Source organism: Aphelocoma coerulescens, chromosome 4A (genome assembly GCF_041296385.1).
Source record: "Aphelocoma coerulescens isolate FSJ_1873_10779 chromosome 4A, UR_Acoe_1.0, whole genome shotgun sequence".
Taxonomy (NCBI): domain Eukaryota; kingdom Metazoa; phylum Chordata; class Aves; order Passeriformes; family Corvidae; genus Aphelocoma; species Aphelocoma coerulescens.
The window spans coordinates 4,628,930-4,650,493 of NC_091018.1; the positions used below are offsets into that span (position 1 = coordinate 4,628,930).

Here is a 21,564-nt window from a genome sequence, read left to right on the forward strand (position 1 = left end):
TCCCTGCTACCAAAAACTCCAGCTGCATGAGAGGCGTGGAACAGAAGCAGAGTTCTGGAATGTAATGGATCTGACACACTTGATTACAAACAAGTAGTTGACAGGCTGTGAAAGAATGGAAACAGGGAGGCACTGCTGCCTCTGCCAGTCAGAGCAGCCACTGAACCTTGCTCTTCATGAAATTGTCTGTAAACGTTCTTTCTTTTTCTGAGTTCCTCTGCCTCCCAAAGTCACAAAAACATGGAGAAAACAATCTGATCGACCCATACAGCAATGCCACACTGATTTATCTCAGCACTCTGCTACAAAGGAGTTTGGGACAGGCTCCCATTCCTTTCACAGGAAGGAAAAATTCCAATATTTTCTCTTGAATAAAGGATTTACCACGACACCAGCATTGCAGCAGCCACCTTACCTGCAGTGCAAGAGGCTTCCACCTCACATTCTTCAGAAGGGCAGGAGCAGAAACCAGGGTATTCTGAGGACGTTTTTTCAAGGTTAAAATCACTCCATTTGGGTCTTCCCACAGTGCATTTACTAGGTTCTTTAACTGCCAGCCAACCTAAGGAAAAAGTCCATAATTGAATTTTGGAAGCTTTCCATTTGACTTGAAATGTGAAGGAAATGTTCTATTAACCAACAAGGTCTATTACAACCTGCTCCTTGCAAACATACACAGCTTTTATAAACTCTGTTGGACTGCAGTCATGCTGCTGCAGATGGATTTTAATTTTTTTTCTTTAGCTATGTTCCTGAACAAAACAAGGCAGAAGTGAACACTGTTACCCTTTCAGTAATGTCCGAGATCACTGAACATTTTAAATCAAAAGATGAGGTCCTAGAAGTCATGAAATCATTTCAATCTGGGTTCTGAGTTGCAACAGTGAGTGCTGAGGAGGAAGCCAGACTGTGCTGGAACATCACAGGTAGCGTGTATGTAACAGCTGTAAGATCCTGACTGGACATAAATGATCATTTATTGGGTTATCTCCACTGCCCCTGGACACAGCTGAGGCTCCAAGTCACTGTAAATTGCAAACAGACCCCTAAAAAAGGACATCACTGGTACTGAAAGGAAGTGCCACTTGGAAAAAAAGTACTTGGAGACATTTCTTAATCATCTTGATAACTTAAATTAGAATTACCATGGATTATTTGTACATGAAAACAGAAAAATTATTTTTAGGGTTTTTCTTTTTTCCCCTGCCTTTTCTGTCCCAATCAGAGCAGATTCTTAGAGCAGTAATACATTGCCATAATAAAGATCTGCCATAAATGCTGTGACTGCCACAAATCTGAGCCCAGGTGTAGAGCAGACCTGCGCTGAGCAGGAGCTGGAATTTCTAGACACAACCTTCCCAAGGCAACTGCATCAGCCATAAAATGACCTTCTAAGAATGAAAAGCTTAGTGAATCCCAGAACAGGAACAGCAGCAATATATGCAAGCAGTAAATATTTTTATATTTGCCATATTTGACCTGTCGGAGTTCACTAACAACATTTTAATCAAAATTTCTCTTCTGACCAAAGTATTCCCACTGCTATTAAAAACCAGGAAAATAAAACATTTAGGTGCTTAGACATAGAGCAGTCTACATTCACCTCCTTTGCTACATCAGGTGTAGTTTATAATGACTTCCTTTTAGAGGAAGATAATATCTGATTACACAAGAAGGTGAAGGGAAAATAATACCTCCAAGAGATTTGAACTAAAACTCTCTTCTAAGGGCTGGAGAGAATACAGATAGAGTCTGGGATACAGATTGTAAGGTTCCAAGCTGTCTCCACAGTGGGCCAAAGCCAGGATCCCACTGGGAACATCCACCTGGGACAGAACTGCAATATGTGTCGGAATTCCAGACAGGATTTTAATAGCTTTTAAAAGTTCTATTCTATTTTTAATGCTGCTGTTCTATTGAAAACTTTCTAAAAATGCACTGGCCACAGGAAACCAGAAGACAGTAGTACTTGTAAATGGGTCACATCCAAACAGATGCAGGGATGGCAGCTTGCATCTCAAAAACCTCCCCCAGTCTGGGCTGTGTTTATAAAAGAACAGGGGCCACACATTTCTTTTCTTTTACTCAGTTATAGAAATCAAATGGAACTCTCTTTGATTTTTATAGATTGATGCAATTTTCAGATTGCTGAAATCCTTCGAGTTCCGTGAGCTCCTTTTAGAAAAGAATGATAAATAATTAACTTAATGATAAATTATTCCAATGAGAACCTTAATGACAAAACCATTAAATACCAAGACCTATCAGAGAACAGTCTGCAGTCATTACTACTGGGCCATGATAAAATGCTCTCAGGAATTTGGACAAGTTATTATAAATTGTATTACTAAAAATATCTTTGAAAAAAGAGAAGTCATTACAGTAGATTAAAAATCTTATTTGAAAACCAGTCCTTGAGACAGATTTTGACATTTACTCCTAAAGAATCAGTCTTTAAAGCAATTACTAATTTCTAGCTCTGGTAAGATGCATTCACCAGAAAAGTATTTTTCTCCTTTAAGATTTTTAACACATACAGTCAATCAAATTCTACAAAATTCTGAGATATTTCAGCAAGGAAATTTCAATTAAAATTAGAACAATGAAGAAATAAAAGACTAATGGGATACTTTTTATTTTCCTCCATAAATGAAAATGGATGCTAATTTCGATGCTAAAGATGGAAGAAACCCAGAAGAATGCAAAAGAACTTACTCAAAATTGTCAGAGACAGGCAGATATTTAAAATTTTGGTGGTTTATACTTAGGTTTGTCACAATGATTAATTTTTATTTGTTTGTACATCCTCAGTTTGGAAAGAAGATCTCCAGGTAAAAAACCCCTGTGGACTACTGTCTATATTGAAGAGTTTGTTCATTTCCTCATAGAAACTATGTGGTGAAAAATTAAGAATATAGCAACTCTAAAAATAATAGTTCCAAAAATATTAATTCCTAAAATAATAAATTGCTTTACCAGAAAATTTCACAATGCTGAGGTAATTTTGTAGACCCAAACCTGATCATTTTGTAGCTGGGACTGCTTATCTAACATGTTCAGATGAACATGAAAAACACAACCCACTGTCACTAACAGCAAACCAGTGTTTTTAGTTCTCCAATATCTTCTTTAGACTCTCTCCATAATGACTTTGCTCCTTCTCATTCAGAAGGTCAGATTTGCATGAATGGGATTTGGAATGCATCCTACCAGCAGCAGGGATTTCAGCATTGCTATAAATCCAAGCTCCGTTCATGCTGGAAAAGCACCTTTTCTCCCTTTTTAAAATAAAGACTACCTGCCTGGGGATGAGTCACTGCAGATCTGTATGAAAAATTCATACAAAAAATTCCTAATGCTACAGATGCACAAAAAATCCCCAACGAACCAGTGCATTTTTGGGTGTCTGCAGAGGCATTAAGTGCATGATATATTTGTCTATCAAAAAGAACTGAGAAAACAGCTGAACTGTTGAACATGGTAGAGTTTATCAGAGGATTCCAGTGGTCTGAACCCCCACAGCAGTTACTCACCTCCCTGCCAATTTCCTCCAAACACATTATATGTGTTTGTTGTGGTAGGAATTTAGAAGTAAAATTTAGCTCAGATAGGGGGGAGTGCACAGGGGAGAGAAGCATTTGTTCCTTTCTCTGCTTTCCCTCAAAATTCTGGGGACAAGGCAGGAATGGGGTTCCTCACTTCCTTCACTGCCTTATCAAACCCTATCAGGACTCTGAAAAACAGAAAAGTTTTAAGGAATCCAGAACCACTGAGTGTAGCTCACAGAAGGAAGGCAGGTTACACCTTAATTTGCCTGGGGGACTTGTGCCTGTTCTGTTCACTGTATCACCTGCCAGCTTTGCTGTTACCTGGGGTGGAGAGACACAGAGCAATAACTAACAGGAATTTAAAAGCTCCCATGTCAGGCATTTGGTCTGGAAATCAGTTGTGCCAAATATTTTCTAAATATTTATATCCTACTCTATTGCACACCACCTGAAAACAAGTAATTCTGCTCTGACTGCAGTAACCCCTCACAGGAACCAGGACAGACATTTCCCCTCATGACTCTTCAAATACATAAGCAAAGCCATCTGGATATTTACTTGAACCTGCAAAATCTGACCTCTCCTCATATTTGCATTAAAAAAACCCCCAGCTTGTGTAAACCCAACATATTTTTAAGGAAGCAGGCTATCATCTTTTCGTATTTTAAGTCTGTAATTCACTTTGCCTCATTAGGGAATTAATCAAGGGAGCTGGTTTGATTAACATGGAAATCAGAAATTATTATTAGACAAAAATGTGCTGGAAGATCATAAGACTGCTTTCTGTCACTGAACGGGAAGCTCGTCAGTAACACCTGTAGCTGATTCACTCATTAATATTCGAGCTGCTCCTAACAATAATTGATGATGGAAAACCAAATGTTTCCCCATTATCTTACATAGCTATTTTCATTAACTAATGGAGAAACACAGCGAGAATCCAAGAAGAAGCAAGGTCTACAACAGGAAGAGAGGCTTTAGTGAGCCCTTCTGAAAGGCAGAATCTGGAGAATAAGTAACATGTGGCACTTTGTTTGGAAACAGAAGGATGTCTTTTGGGGAAAGAAGTTGGAATTCTCATGACATCTTTTGTCCTTTTTTTTTCCCCTCCTTGCATTTCCCAACACAGAGTGTGCTGAAACACAGATGGTGTGACCTGGCACTACATTTACAGATTTACCTCCACCTAAAATGAGCTCTCATTAGGACTCATATTCACAATTCAGCAAACAGACACCGAGGGTATTAATTCAATGACTGTCTTCACACAAATAAATTAGTGCTGAAATGATTTCATTGTGCCAGGCTCTTGACACACTTAATTTCAAGCATGTAATTTGACAACAAGCAGTATGAAAGGGCATTAGGCTGCTGATCATGTATTTAGAATCGAAGTATATTTGGGGTTTGAAGGGACATTTAAAGGTCATTTAGTCCAACCCCCCTGCCAGCAGCAGGGACACTGTCAAGTGGATCAGGTTGCTCCAAGCCCTGTCCAACCTGGCCTTGGACACTTCCAGGGATGGGGCAGCCACAGCTTCTCTGAACACCCTGTGCCTGTGTTTCACTGTAAAAAAAATTTCTTCCATATATCTGGTCCAATTCTCCCCTCTTTCAGTGCCCCTTTACAACAGGCCCTACTAAAAGGTCTGTCCCCATCTTTCTTCCCTGCCTTTGAAGGCACAGGATCCATCATTCCAAAGAACAACCTCACCGAGTGTGGAAATGCAACTGCTTCAGTTAAAAACAGCAGCTGCTTAAAGAGAATATAAAAAACACGTAACACAACAGAACAATAACAGATATTTCTGTGGCCTCTTGCTCTGGCACAGCATTGTTTTATGCCTTAAGGAGTTGTTTCTCTTTCTGGTCTTTATTGCCTCTGTCTGTGGAGAAAGAGGAATTCTGCCTCAGACCCAGCTGGCTGAGTTGACCAAACTGAAATCCTTAAATAATTTCTCTTCCTCTGAGACAGATGACACATTTTCCTTTTTACCCATTACGTTTTTTTAATGCTCATATCGAACTTAACACCTTTGATGCCTGCAAGTGACCTGAAAATCACGCTGTAGTTCAGACAAGGTATTACTAATGTCAAGACAATGATATCCAAACTCAGTTTCTCCTGGAAACCTGTTCCTGATTAATTCCAAGTTCATCTTTGCCATTTTCAGTCCCATCAGCTCTATGGTGCTCAGTTGGTTTGGGATTAATTACTACATTCTGACTCCTGGAGTCTTGCCAGGTGCTCCTGAGTAACATCGAGCTTTCAACAGGAATTACTAAAAGCCTTATTATTGCTCTCTGTCCTGTGATATAACCTTCAAATCCTAACCCTCACCAAAAAAAAAAAAAAAACAAAAAACAAAACAAAACAAAAAAAAAACCAAACAAACAAACAAAAAAAAAAACCCAAAAGAATAGAAGACAGAGAAATTCAGTTTTCCCTTGTTTACGAATCACTTCTCTATCCAGAAGTAGATCAAATATTTTACAGGTGGTCAGGTGGTCAGGTAGATGAGTCAATATTTGTTTGAACATTTGGTTTTCAATATTTTCACTGGCTGAAAAACTATCCAAAAAGGAACATTAACACAATTTAATTTTCATAAATTTATGCTGTTAAAGAATTACAATATGGAATTTACCATTTCAACTAAGCAGCAGAAAATACACCACCTAAGGTGTCATGGTTAATTTTGCAAACAAAGAAGTGCTACAGTGGCATCTTTAGTACTTCTGTATAATTTTATGGGAGAGGAAGTAAAAATCTATAAGGCACTGGCAGAATTGGTGCCTGTTGTTATTGTAGGGGAAAAATAAAAAGTTAGGGTGGCAGTACTTTAGAATGCATAACTTATTCTTCAAGTTTCTTATGCTGTTTTATTAAAATCTTATAAGCAAGAAGAACAAGCAGAAAAGCAAATAAGGAAATTGGATAATGATTAAATGATCTTAATCGAATCGCCTGATTTAATTAATTTCTTGCTTAAAGTACTATTATTTCTTCTTTGATCTTTGTAATTGTATTACAGAGTGTTCTTTGGTTAGACCAGATTCCACGTGGAAAGGCTTTTATTTCTCACTCCTTCAGTTGTTGCGTTACATAATTTGGAAGCAGCTCTCCTTTAATACTTCCTGAACATTTTTTGGCTCCCAACTCCATTGAAAAGCTATTGAAAAAGTAAAGTAAAACTTTAAAAAATCATAACCATTCCCTGTGGAGCTGTTCAGTGCCCCACCACCCTCTGTGGGAAGAGCCTTTTCCTGAAATCCAACCTAACCCTCCCCTGGAGCATCTCCAAGCCTTGTAGTCTCATTTTTACTCTTTGAGCATCAGAGTTCTGCCCTACCCATGAGTGAATCCTTGCCCTGGACAGCTCCATAACTCCCTGTGAAAAATGCAGAGTGCTACAGTTGGGAATTTAAAGAGGATGCTGAGGAGGGTCATGCGTTAGGATGACGAACTGGAAGTGCTGAAATTATCTGCCTTACTAAAAAAAGTGATGAGCTAATTTGATTGCATCCTGAAAATACCTAAAAGAGAAACCTGCTCTCCAATTTAATAGATAAAAATATATCAAGATCAAAGGACTGGAAGCTTGTGCCAGACAAATATAGACTACAAATAAAATGACTTTTTTCCCCCCAGCAATGAGAATAATTAACTACCGGAGCAATTTATTGCAGGTTGTGGGAACAGCAGTGAAAGTTCTAAAACTCAAATGATCATCTTAAATGAATATGAATTTATCTAAAAAATACACTGGCTGAGCTCAGTCAAAATCAGATTAAATGGTGCTGGTAGTCAGCTACAGGATTGGAATCTGTTTAAAGAGATCCATACTTTTTCTGTTCAGGGAAGTATTTCCACCAGTGGCTGTACAAAATGACATTTTCCAATCATCTTCCGGACAGGTTCTTCCAAACACATTGTGTTGAAGGGGATTTATATTTGATATAATATAAAACATTGGTATCAAAATGCTGCAGAAACGTAATCTTAAACAAATGTCTTGGTTAGGATAACCCAGATAAAATCTTCTCTGGAAAACCTGTAGGAACACCAGAGATATGCAAGTTCTCTGACCCCCCCCCCCCATCAATAATTTCAGATGGGTTACACCCCTTTTTATGATCTGATTGTGCTAATATTAGAATATTGATTAAGTGGAAATTTAATGAGCTGTTGCCTTTGAATTATTCTAGTCCAGTAATGGAAATAATGCTAATTATAAGCAAAATATGGATCGTCATAAGGTGTTAACTCAGGTGAAGAAGGAGCACAGCTGAGGGTGGTTTGCAGCAAGGAGTGCCAGAAGTGACTTAAAGGACACACTTGAAGATCTAAGGGATATTTAAAATATTAAAACTTCTAATCCATGAGCAGGGAGAGTTGGACACACACCTCTGAAACATGCAAACACACACTATTACTGCCTGATTTTCCAAACTGAAGACACTGTAGTGAGACTTTCCCAGCCATTTCAAAGGAAGAATAAATTTCCAAAAGAACCAGTGCCATTTATCTCTTTCCTTAGCTTGTTAGAAACTTCAGAATGAACAATTAATATATTATGGGTTTTTTTTAAGAAAAAAAAGTCTTTTATGGCACTTGACTCAGCTGTTGGTCCTGTGCCTTGAGGTAGAAAGGGATTACAAGTATCAACCACCTTGAGCCTGCTGTAATAACAGACATGGAAAAAAGAGTTGCTAAAAAAGCCAATTCTTGAGAAGCTGAATGGGGGATTTCACCTATGGGAGTAAAGATTAAATCAGATCTGTCACTTGAAGAGAGTGTTTGATGAAGAAACCCAGTCTGATACATATTTCAACTTGTAAGTATGACAACTCTCTAATGCAGATAAGAGCTGTGTGTTGTATTAACATTTAAATTGTAAATGAATAAGTTATACTTCTTTTCATGAGAAAATATTTGCTCTCTAATCATAAGATTTTAATAGCCAGACTTTCATATTTCGCCTTCACACCAGTTACAGACAGAAAGAGATTTCTTAATTTGCAGCTGCTGTGTCTGGAGATGGGGTTCACCAGGACAAAGTGAAATAGCTAAATTAGAAGTTTCTTAGGAAGTTTTCATTGTCCTTGTCACTACTCATGCCTAAGAAATAATAAATACCTGTGTTCCTTTCACCTGTAGCTCCAGCAACACTGCAGCTATTTAAATTATATTTAAATTACATACTGCAATAGTGAGGTTCAGCATCCACTTCTGCATGCACGTGCTTGTGGGCATCTTAAAAATAAATCTCCATCCAAGAATGCCCAAACCCCAAAGCCGGCAGATTTCTATCAACACTTTAATCATTTTTATATCTTCCACCCAACAGATTCAGAATACATGGCTGTTACAGCACTTCTGCATTATTAATCTGGATCCTGCATTAAACAGAATGCAAAATCCTGTTCAAGAGGAGAAGTTAAACCAGCTGGCAAGTGCATAATGAGAAGTCTAAGAACTTCAAGGAAATATTCTTGGATCTCCTTATACAATAAGAGCATGATGTTGAACAGCAGCTGTGCAAAATGTAAATTTGGCTTAATCCTTCTGGACTGGTTACGGACTCAATTTGGGTCTTTTCTTATTAAGAATAAGCAGTGAATATGATGTTTGAAAAAAATAACAACGGCAACGGCAACAACAACAACAACAACAACAATAATAATATTAATAATAATAATAATAATAATGTAGATGAGCAAAGAGGAATTAGTACCTTTTTACCAGTGGGAACAGGCAAAGCCTGAGCACAGAATTTCCAAAGTACTTACCACAGTTTGGTGGTTGACCTGGATCACCTCATCACCAGCATGGATTTTCTTACACTGGTCAGCAGGAGACTGAGGACAAGAGAGAAAAAATTACTTTACAGAGAGGGTGTGGAGGTGGTTGGAAAGAGCAGGAATTAAACAATGAATGCTGAAGGAGGCAAGAAAGCTGTGCCCGAAGAAGTCTTATTGCTGTCAAATAACAATAATTGGTCATTTTCATAAGGAACAAAATTTTTTTATATAATATTTGGTGAAGTAATCTAGAACTCCACTGCCATTTTTGGCTGGTTGAGCTATTCTAGTGTTTTTAGCTAAGCAGTCACAACCTTGTTGGGAATACCCTGGGTGAATTCACATCACATGGAATTAAATCTGTTACAACACACCCTGGGACAAGGCTGGACCAGCCACGTGTGGGACATAAATCAGGGCTCATTCCTCTACAGAGCAGTGTTACTGCTGAAGTGCACTGAAGATACTCTGCACACATGGGGTATTTATACCTTCAAATCCAGCTCCAGCACTTCCAAGGCAGTGCTAAATGAACTATTTGAATACAGAATGTGGTAATTTACAAATGGATATAAGGGACTTGCTCTTCAGGAGATTTTATGTACATACACTGTTCACAGAATTTCCTGATCCTGGAGCTGAAAAACTCCCTTATCCTAAATATAGCTTGTTCAGAGCACATGAAAACAGCTTAAAACCCATTGAAGAGCTGCTCAAACATGGCCCAACTACTATTTTACAAATAATTTTTTAGATGCTTTGATGAAATCTTAAATCTGTGAGAGAAATCCATGAGGCATTGAGGAGATGAGCAAGCTCAGGAGTAGAGAGCTGAGAATTCAAGGCAACTCATTTGCTCTGTGCACTGGCTTACAAGAGTGTTCTACTGACACAGAGCACACCAACCTGGCATCCAGGAGAAAATAACCACAAAGAATTAAAGAGCTGAGACATCACCTTGGAAAATAAATCCCAGTGGAAATTGGCTGTTTAGCCAGGAGACTTGGACAAGGTGGGATGTTTACTCTCCTCGTTAGATACAGGGTCAGAGAGAGGAGAGGAATGATTGCCCCTTGTCAAACGGTGCAGAAACTTTTAAAGCAAAATAATCCTCAAGAAACAGTTTAAGTTCCCTGCTAAGCAAACAGACTCCTGAGAAAGGCAGAAATGGAGCCACTTGCAGCTACAGGGAGTGTCCTGGCTCTAATCCTGCTGAAGAACTGCACAGAGAAACAGCTGTTACCAAACTGTAGCTGAGGTCCTGGACATCTCTTGAAAACATAAATTGTTAAACACAATAAACACAGGAGCCAGGTGTCAAATGCGAAGGAAGAAAGGATTTATCTGAACTGAAAGTGATTTGTAGAAGTTTATGGTCATGACCTCACTGCAGGCAAGAGCTCCTCAGCTGCACTGTCTTCAACCAGAAGTCCCACTCACTCCTTTTGTGGATGGAGATTAAAAACATGAGGAAAACAAATAAAAGGAACAAAGAGAAGAGGAGGCAATACAAGAAAAACCCAAATTGCCACTGACAAGGAAATGGCTGCAATTATTTGTGAATAAAATGCCAGAGAGACTCATCTCTGAGGGGCCAAATGGCCCCCCGTGGGCCAGGCCCTGCTGACAGAGCCACTGCAGGGCACGGCTGCTGAGAGCAGGAAAAGTCATTGATTAGCCAATCAGTCAATCAGCCTATAGGGCAAACAGCCAGTACTGGCCACGGTGATCCCCAGTGTGGCTGGGCTATTCCAAGCACAGCTTTTACCTTTTGCCCACTGCTGGTTTTCCATTCCCAGCCCTTCTTTGCCCAGCACCGGCCTCGTTCCAGCTCCTCACCTGCCTGATCTCTAATCAGGGCTTTGGCACTCCTGAGCTGGGGGCTCCAGCTTTGAGCTAAACCCTGGGCAGTGCAGTCACACCTCACCTCCTGCCCCTGGCTCCTTCTGCACTACAACAAACAGGATTTCACCCCCACACTTTATAGGATGAAGTGAAGAACTACCTGGCTCCAGAGCCACTTTCTCCTTTTCATGGAAACTGCTGGAATTTTGGCAGGCTGCTCCTTTGCCCAGTAGCAAACATGTAACAGAAGTATTCCTGGAATTCAATGTGAATACAACTCTTTGGCTTTAAATGGGCCATGAGAGGTAAGCAGGAAACTGCAGAAACCACCACCATTCATAATGTTTAACTTCAGCTGACGTTACTTGGAAAAGCAAAGGCCTGGTTCTTTCTCTTTTTAGCTGCTTTCCTGACTTGGATAAGGCTGAGCTAATTAAACACTGGCTCTGAGGGCAATTATCCCTTCAAAAGGAATGAAAAATCAATTTGCTGAAACACCAGAAGTTACAGGTCTTTGAAGCTGGTTTATCTGCACATGTGATTACACTTCTAGCAAAACCAAAAGAGCAACTTCTTCTGGTGGTGTCATGGCAAAAAGTGTTGATAGGTAAAATAAAAATTCTAGTGTCTGTCAATTTAGCAACTCCTCCTGTGAATTTCAATTGTAAATATATCCATATTTCCCCTGCAAACTGCATTATATTTCTGAAATGAATTAGAATTACAGTAAAAAAGTGGATTAATTACAGCACGAGTAATTCAATGACTATGAACATAATCTGTCCAACATAATCAAGATGGATCAGTCATAATTTTCAGGACCCAAGATACACACATAGTTATTTTTAGACTTCTAAATGCTGCCAGTGGTGACAATATAAACAAACAAATCCCAAGTTTAATTTGCATTAGAATTGTCTTCCCAAATTGTGACATACAAATGGTCTGGCTTTCCATGGGTTTGCACTGACAAAACCCATATGAATGCTACTCAATATATATAAATCAACTAAAATATCCCACATGGAGCTCACCCATATGGGCCAGCAGAGCAGTGGCACTTGCCAGCCAGGATTTACATCTCACAGAGCTCATTTGATGTTCCTTGGGTGTCAGCAATCCATAATTTCAATATCAGCTTTATAAAATCTAAACTTGTCACTTGCCCAGCTCTGAGCAGTCAAACAGACCCAAGCCTGAGTGGGAACAGCGTGACTAAAAGACAAGACGAAAACCAGAAGGGTCTTATTATGAAGTCTGTCACAGTAATTAGATGGCAGCAGTTGAAGTCAATTTAATTTCTTCAATTTATAATTATGAACTGCACGTTAAGTAAAAAGGAGGATGTTCAGAAGCTGTGCTGCTGTTCCTTAGTGTCCCCGGGATCTCCCACACAGATCTTTGAGCTGCAGAACTCTGTGTGATTTTGGTTCAGTTGTTCTAATACCTCTGGCACAACAATAAAAATGATAATTGATCTCCCCTGTATTTTTACTACAAATGATGGAAAACATAAAATACAATGTAGTCAATATAAAGAAAACCACTTTTTCCAGAGAGAAAGTGTGTGAATTTTGTTAGAGAGGATTATTTGAGGAATCACTGAGGAAAGAAGTTTGAGAATTTAATTTATTATATTGTTAGTTATTAATAATTTCACCACAGCTGCTTTTCTATGTCTATTTTCAAGGATTCTTAGTCTTTAAAAATGTAATATGATGCATGCACATAAAAAAAGGAAAAAATATATTAATAAAAAGTGGCTTGGCTTAAAGCAAGCTTACAGATTACAAAAGGCACTGCAGATACACAGAAAATAATTGTAAGCATGATAAAAGTATTTTACAATAAAGAATCTTACATTTTCAGTTGTTCCTGTGATTACATGTAGTCCATCATATGTTGATTTAATATACATTCCCTGGGAAAAAAAGAACAAAAAGCGTAATTAATATTCATAGGAAACAAATACATGACATTTGCATGATAATTAAAATTATATGTTTGCTCCAGTCTAAGGACCATAACATTTGAGCAGACTGGAAGGAACTGTGTTCAATCAACATTTGCAAATCTAAGTTTAACAAATCTATATCAAGACCACTATAAACAGCAGAGTTTTCTCACTTAATGCTTTTTTTATTCTAAAGTGAACAGAGTTGAACACTGAGCATCAGCATAAAAACTTGTGCCTATTCAGTATTTGAAATATTTAACGACCTCTTTTTATTTCAAGTGACATAAAAGAAGTATTGAAATCAAAAGCATGAGCAGGAGTAGTTTTAAACTTAAATGTCCCATTTGCAAAGAGTTCCTGATTCAGTAAAAACGAAGCCATAGCCTAACTCAGAAAAGACAGGAGCCAGTGCTCATATTGCCAATTTATGGGGGAAAATGAGCTTGGTGAACTAACAGGAGCTTTGTAATTAGTCCATCAAGAATTCTGCTTAAGGAGGTGACTGACAAGATGGAGAGAGACAACCAGAGCAGGGATCTGTTGAGCTGAACACACTCAGAGCCCCAAATGTCAGGGAGGCTCAGTGGCTCGTGTGCTTCCCTCTCAAGAGCGGGGTCATCTCGAGCTTCACATCTCTCACGGTTATCCATCACATTTTGAAATCTAATTAATCTAATTGGTACATTGTGCTGATTTATTATTCTTTCAATAGTTCTGCTTCACCTTGTGCTGCCAACCCCAAAGTTTAGAGCCCTCAGCAATAACCAAGAACATTTTGTTCAGAGAAAGCAGTTTCCAGATTCTGGAATGCTTCAGGGAAGGTGGGTCACACAAACACCACCTCCCATGCCCTCGAGAAAAACCCAAAGGTTAAAAATCCTACAAAGTTAAGGTGATACTGCTCTCCACAACTGCCTAAACTGGAAGGTTAAGAAAGGATGAAGCCAAACTCTTCCTGACAGTGGGAGGATGAGAAGCAAGAGACACAAGTTGGAACTGGTAAGGAATTTTTTTCAATTTCACCATGAGGAAGAAAAAAACCCTGGAACAGGCTGGCAAAGCTGTGGAATCTCTGATTTGGAGATGATCAAATCATGGCTGGACGAGGCCCTGAGTAACCTCCTCTAGTGGGAGCTGTTTGGATTTTTCATGAGAAAATGTGACTTCTACTTTATTGTAAACTAATTCCATGTCAGCAAGTTTTAAAATTTACTGAAATCTTAAAAATAAAGACTGGATAAACCTGAGGGCTGGCTGGTTGCTTAGCTCTGTTGCGCAGGAAACTCTGCTTTAGATTTTACTCCTTATGCTTCGCTGTTCTCTTAAATAAGTGTGAGGAATGAGACAACTCTTTGTAGAAATTAAAACAATTTATTAAAACAGAAAAATTGAAAAATTGAAAAAACTAACAAAATATAAAAATTTGGGATCCTAGTGGCTCAGGAAGTATGCCCCAGGAGCGCAGGGATTCAGGAGCTTTTGGCTTAAGGCAGCTCTGAACCTCAGGTAGAGAAAAAAAAAAAACTTGCAGTCTAGGCTGGTCAAAAAGAAATCTATTTCTAAAAGCCCCTAGAAAGGGGTAGGTTTCTCCAGCACTGCCTTAGCAAGCTGGAGAGGAAGGGAGGCTGAGAGGGCGTGTCCGTCTTTTGCTCCCTTTTATAGCTTTTGCTCCGCCCACAGTCTGCCCACAGCCCACCCCTTTGGTTCAAGGTGATTGGTGTTTTCCCTTTGACAGGTTACCTCTGTCAACCAATGGCTCCTCCTTGTCAGAGGGGTGGTATTAGTTGAGATAAGAGTCAGGTGCTTACGGGGGCTGGGCTGTTTGTTGCAACTGGGGTTTTTTAAAATCTGCCTTGAAACCAAGATACAAGTAAAACATAAAAAAAATACATCCAACACATCTTAAAACACTTGTAAAAGTATACAGTAAACACAGGAAGACCATAAAAACTTGATTAGTGTACCTGGGCTGATGGGTTAATTTTAACATTCAATTTAAAAATGTTAAGCTCAAAATTAATTAAAGCACTTAATATGCAAAGACCAAGCACAAATAGGGATTTCATGTATGACAATAAGGCTGCTTTATAAATGACTTCATTTGTAAAAACCAAAGACGGCCAAATTAAATCTCGCCAGTCTGGAAATCAGCTTCATAACATGGGATTATTTGGAAGAAAGAAGCTGCTGGTGGGCCTTTCAGTACTTCCCTTTTTAGAGCTGTTGAATTTTGTCAGTGTTTGCTGTTCTGTAGGCTCTGTGGTCCCTTCAACAGCTACTGACAAAGTTCTATTTGCCAGCTCAAAGACACAAGCAGGAGCACTGGATCTTGAGAAACTGAAGGTTCCCATGGACAATGGGATGTAGAGTGTCCATTAAAAATCCGGAGCAGAGATTTTGTCCATCTAGAGTGAGGTATGCTGGATTTCCACAGAGAACTTTTCGCCAGGATGTTACACAACATTCCTGCCCCACAGGAGGCTGCTCTTGTAGCACTTGGTGAGCTTCAGGAACACATTTCCAGCCACAGTTTTAATATCAAATTTAATATCGCAGTCCTAACATCCCACTTGCTTTGACGAGATTCATTTCCCATTCAAAAAACCCAACAGATCAAAATCTTTAAGGCCAAAAGAGGGCAGAGTCCTAAACTTTTCACTAAATTTTACCACTTCTTTCTTCCTAAAGTTCTTAAACTCTTGTCAATCTCTGTATTTTTAGAAAAAATCAAATTATATTTTTATCTCCTAACAGATGCCATCGGAGAGACATAAAACCTGACAAACCACATAGAATTACCCTACATTTTTCTATCTGCTCTTTCATCCTAGTTATTAAAATTTAAGAATATATAAAAAAATAAAAAATTTTAGTGAATGACTCATAGCCTTCAAATTATCCTACAAAGAGCTTTCATCCTTGTTTTCCCAGAAGAAAAATAATGAGCTTGTTTCTTGTTGACCATTACAGCAGCAGAGTATCCCCTTGACATACCTCTTACCTGAAAAGCTTGAAAGATTATTTTAGGTAAAAAAATATAAAATCTCTTATGTTAATTTTTTGCTTCAAATGGTTCAGAATTCAAATTATTTTCTATAAAACAGATATATTTTAAACATACATATTTTGTATTTCAAAAGTTTAATTTGCTCATATAAATACTTGTACACAAAATAGTTTATAGATACAAATGAAAAGCTTTAAGGGGCTCACTTTCATCAAACTTCCAGTGAAAATTTTAAATTATCTACTCTGGTTTATAAGAAATAGCCAAAACTGCAAAACTTTTTTATTATTATTTTCAATTTTTGGAGCTGTTAACTCTGTGACCCCTGAAAAAGCACGCAAGTATTCACAGTCTAAATTAGGCAAAGAGCTGGACCTTTCTGTCAATGTAATGGGCTGTTGGCTATCTTTATGTTCAGTATGGTTTCATCCACTCATTTTTTTGGTTAATAAGCCTAAAAAAAAAAATTAAAACACATTTGAAAAATTTTGTTAGATAATATAAGTTCAGGCAAATAGTGATTTAATGCTGCAGTTGTAGAACTGAAGCAGCAATCCTTTTTCTTCCAAGCCCAGATCCTGTTGTGACAGCTGCTGACACTGGAACTCTTGGAAATATTTTGTTTAAAATTATTTTCTATTTCACCTGTGTTTTAAAGCAGTCACGTTGATTCAGCATATTCGAGGAGCCAGAGTCTTCTCTAATAATTCTGCACTTTGGGAGGTGTTTGAGGTCGGGCTGGATGGGGCTCTGGGTAACCTGGTCTGGTGGGAGGTTGGAATGAGATGACCTCTAAAGTCCCTTCCAACCCAAATCATTCTGTGATTTTGGGATTTTTACATAAGCATAATCTTTAATTAACTTGTAAAGTAATTTATGAAAAGAGTATCCACTTATCTGCTATTTTGACCCTATTCATTTCTGTGATGAAGTCTGATGGAAATGCAGATATTCTCCTGTCAGCTAATTATTCTCATATAACTTTACACAAACTGATCACAAACTGTTCACAGGTTTTGGCTGTAAAATAGGAAGACAAATTATGTGTTGTTGCCTGTTCAGTGCCCTCAGCAGCACCTTTCTCCCCCTGTGCCCAGCAGCTCATCTCCCCTTCTGGGTTCAGTGTGCTAAACCCAACCTTCCCACAGCTTTTTCCTCCTCACATCCAGTCCCAGGATCAGGATCCAGACAGAAGGGGTGGAACTCCTCTGCTGAGGCAGTGGTACCCAAAGAATTGTTTGGTCACCTTGGAGTAACCAGGAACATGCACAGCTTTGGCCAATGTGACAGAGACCCTTCTGGAGTGGCACCTACATCTGAGTTCTGCTCTGGAGGCTTCTCCTGCTTCTTTCCTTTCCAGTGTCCACTGCTGCCCTCTCCATCCAGCTGTCTGTCTATCCCTGCAAACTCAGGAATGTCCATTCCTGTCTAACCAGGCCTTTCCTACCATACCCTTCCCTACCCTGACCTACTCTGCTCTTTCCATCCCAGCGGCTCAGTTCCCCATCTTCCTTCTGTCCCCTTACTGGTCTGTTTCCTGCCCTTAGATGCAAAATATCACTGAAGTCCTTTTTCAAAGTGATAATGACCTTTTTTTTTTTTTTAAGAATGGCTTTTTAGTCTCTCTGGTTTATTCTTGAATGTCAATGATGACCTCAGAGAGAACAATAACATGCTGTACCCCTTATCTCAAGATAAGGCAAGAGTCAAGGGCTCTCACTCTGTGAAGGTGGCATAGACTGGTCAACACTTGGAAGTAAATAGTGGCTCTTTAATAACTGAGGTGTCAGACATGAAACTCTGAAGAATGACACTGACCTATGTTAGAGAACAAGGAAATGCTTCTCAGGCATCAAATCAAGAACCTGACTGCTTCTGAGTAACTGTCCCTGTCCCCTAGTGACAAAGTGAATTAAAGGTTTTTAATTAAAATCTGACCTTTGAAAACATGGGAAGGCACCAGCCATTTAAAATCCCATTTTGAAGAGACTTTCCCTCAGAAAAGAGCATATCCAGTTGTCAGGGGAATTTCCTTGAAAATTTTCTTGCAGAGTCGTCTGGTTAATTAACCAGGATCTAATGACAGCAGTGTGGTTTTAAGTGTCAACAATTATTCCAGCACAGGGAAGCAGTGACAGCAAAGATGCAGATTTGTAATGCCACAAATGACCAGGGAACTCTTACACTCCTTGATCTTTTGCCCCAAACATAAAAAATGGTTCTTTAATCTTTTTTCAACTATCAAAGTTACGCAGATGCATTTAAACAAATGTCATGATAGTGCTTTGAGAAGGTGACTGAATTTTTTTTTAAACTTCATACCATTAAAAAGTCCTTCTCAAAAATGTTTTTTTTTCTGCCTTATATGTTGAAGTCCTTTGCCCAAATTTAAACACCTCTACTTTTCTTCCTGCAAGACAACTTCCACTTCTCAAAATAACTTAGGATAGTAACTTCTTTTATTCTGCTGTAGAGCAGAATTTGGTTTGTTTTGGCTTTTAGTCTATGAGAGCCTTTATATGTCAAGCATGATGGAAATTTGTCAAGTTTCTGTAAGCCTTTAAAAATAATTCTAAATAATTAGATGAACACCCTGACAGTTTTAGGCCAGGCATATTCCCACAAAAAAAGCTGCCTTCATACTCTACTTTTTCTTTTTGCCTTCCTTGCAATTTTTTTTATTGTGATAATGGGAAAGATTGGCTTCCATCACCTGAAATTACAAATGCCACAGAAAGAGGAACACTATTTGAAAGGGTAGCTGAACACTGGATAGATGAATAATCCTTAATAAAACACGGTCTGTTCATCTGGCAGCTTGGCTGTTTGTTCAGCTTTTTTGTTTTTCCATCATTGCACAGCTGGTTTCATAAAAATTTTTATTCCCACAATCTTTGCTTTCCTTAAAGTCATAGAATGAAACAGGAAAAGTTCCCTCTGCAGAAAAATTAAGAAAGCTGTGGATATTAGCAGTGTACATATTAATTAAAGTGTGTCAGATTACACTGTTTCTATCAGCAGTGGGAAGCTCAGACACAAGAGAGAAAAAGAATAAAAAAGTGAAAAGAAGAGGGATAAAAGTGCTCTTTTATTCCAGAAGGAAAGAAGAAAACATTCCACAGTCATCAGAAGATACAAACCCAAACAATAAAACCCCAACTGCCCCCCTGTTCAGAAGCTCCTGTTTAAGAGGAATCATTAATCTCATCAAATAAGATTAAAGCTGCATGTTACACAGAAGTATCTCTAAATATATGGGCTGGACATCAAGTTCAGAAGATTAAAAAAGGAAAAAGTTTAGTCTGAAATAATACTGGCTGTAATAATCTCCCACTATGGACAATCCCCAATCATCCAAGAGCAGGAGGGGGGAAAAAGCCCCAAACCTCAAAAACCATCCTATGATTCCATTCTGTATCTTTATATCCACCATTTCCAATAAAATGCTGCCTGCTTATGTGACAGCAAAACTGCTCCAAAGCTGGCTCTGGGCACAGAATGAGGTAAATCATAGCAAGGTTCTCCCAGCCTTTCATCAGCCTTCATCCCCAAGGATTTCACAGCAAGCTCAGGAGCTGCCAACAGTAACCCAAACTCCTGGCTCAAGGGCTTATTGTGGATCCATCAAGTAAAAAAATTTAAAGTGGGGAGGCAATTTTCTTAAACCACAAAGTTATTTTATTCTATTTGATTTCATACAGATTTATGTGCGTGTGTTCTGCCAGGGCTAACGGTGATTCTCACAATTTAATACTTTTTTAGTACAGGAATTTATTTGAAGTTTGTCAGATTGATTGTTTGAAACAAAGCTTTGCCTTCCAGACATCTTGTTTGAGCTGATTATGCTGTGCACTTCAGACATAAATGGTATTACCATACCCAGTACTGCAGCTCAGGAGAAAGAGTGCTTTACAATCCTTAAAGTTACTTCAAAATGAAGTAGAGAATACACGTAAGGTGTTTCAGTATTTGCCACTGAAAAATCAGTGGCAAAATAGGGAAAAGGAGGAACCAGCTTGACTGGTGAAGCTGGGGAAGGAATGGAAAAGGAGAGGAACAAAAACCCAATAGATTTCTGGAGGCCAACAAATGCCCGCAGAGATCAGGATGCAAACAGAGCACGCAGGACTTGGAACAGAACCCAAACCATGTTCCCAATGCAAATTCCTTTGTCCAGCAAACTGCTGGGAAACCACAGCACAGAGTGTGTCCTGGGAAGGCTTGAGATAAGGGCACTTTTTAATAAAGCTGACTGCAAAAGAGGGTATTTTAGCGAGGGAAAAACAAAGGATGGCTATAAAGCTCGTAAAAGCACAGCCGGAAAGTTAGAAAATGCTAGAACTGAAGATGCACATTCCAAAGACTTAGAGTCCCTTTGTGAAAATGCTTTATGATCCAGAATTTTTACACAATTAAACACACAGACACTGCCCTGCAGGAGTTCTGACTCTGTGCAGGAACTGCGTGGACTTGGACCTGGAAATTAATTCCGTTTATGTGTGAGCTTATGCAATGTCAATAGGATTCCTGGCTCATTTGGGGAAGAAATTAGAAGGCACGTAATAAAAATTCTGCAAATGAAGTTTTGGAAATAGAGGAAGACTCATAACTTAGCCAGCTGAATGTCATTCCAAATAACTGAATTCTTTCATAAATCTGAGTGATTTACAACACACTTTTCACCAATGGCAAATAATTGTGTTTGTTTTCTAGGTGCCAACCTTGGATGAACCCTGTTCTCAGTAGCTCTGAAAATCAGAGCTACACTTAAACCCAAGAGAAACTGTGTTTTAAATCTATGCTATAAAGGTAACAAATGTTCTGAAAAATTGTGCAGTAAGCCGCTCTTGAAAAACACATTTTTGGTGATTTTGACACCAACTGCTGTGCATTAGATTCCTACCTATAAAACTAAAATTACAGTATCCTTTTCACAAGTGTGTTGTGAGGATGAATTAATTAGTGTCTGTGAAGCACTCAGTAAGGCCATATAAAAATAAATAAAACAACTCACGATGAGATTAGTAACTCCAGGGACTGCAGAGCTTAGCTGAAGTGTGGTAAATCAGGCCTCAACCCCTACACTGAATGATAAGGATAAAAATGGAACTCTGAATACTTTCCATTCACTGAATAGTGCTCATTTTTCTCTTGAATGGAGCAGATATCCTGTGGAAAAAATCCACTATACAATCATGAGAAAGCCATTTGTAATTCATTACTCTGTTCTATATTTGATTCTGATTAATGTTTTCTTTTCCTTTTCACATGATTTTTCTTTTATTCCCATTTATAGTCCTTTTTCATATTTTCTTCTAAACAGAACACAGTGTCAGCAAAATGGATTACAAGGAACTTTCCAACCTAACACGTTACAGCGCCTTCACAATTAGGCACAGAAA

The 21,564-nt window shown here is 38.7% G+C and overlaps 1 protein-coding gene across 1 annotated transcript in view; it reads right to left on the minus strand.

Moving 5' to 3' along the window:
• LOC138110320 (connector enhancer of kinase suppressor of ras 2-like) overlaps window positions 1-21,564 on the minus strand; it is a 135,632-nt gene that overhangs the window by 51,271 nt on the left and 62,797 nt on the right. The window contains exons 7-9 of the mRNA XM_069015062.1: window positions 13,060-13,119; window positions 9,342-9,410; window positions 416-562 (exon numbers count right to left, since the gene is read on the minus strand). Coding sequence (XP_068871163.1) covers window positions 416-562; window positions 9,342-9,410; window positions 13,060-13,119 — 276 coding nt within the window. The remainder of the gene's footprint in view (window positions 1-415; window positions 563-9,341; window positions 9,411-13,059; window positions 13,120-21,564) is intronic.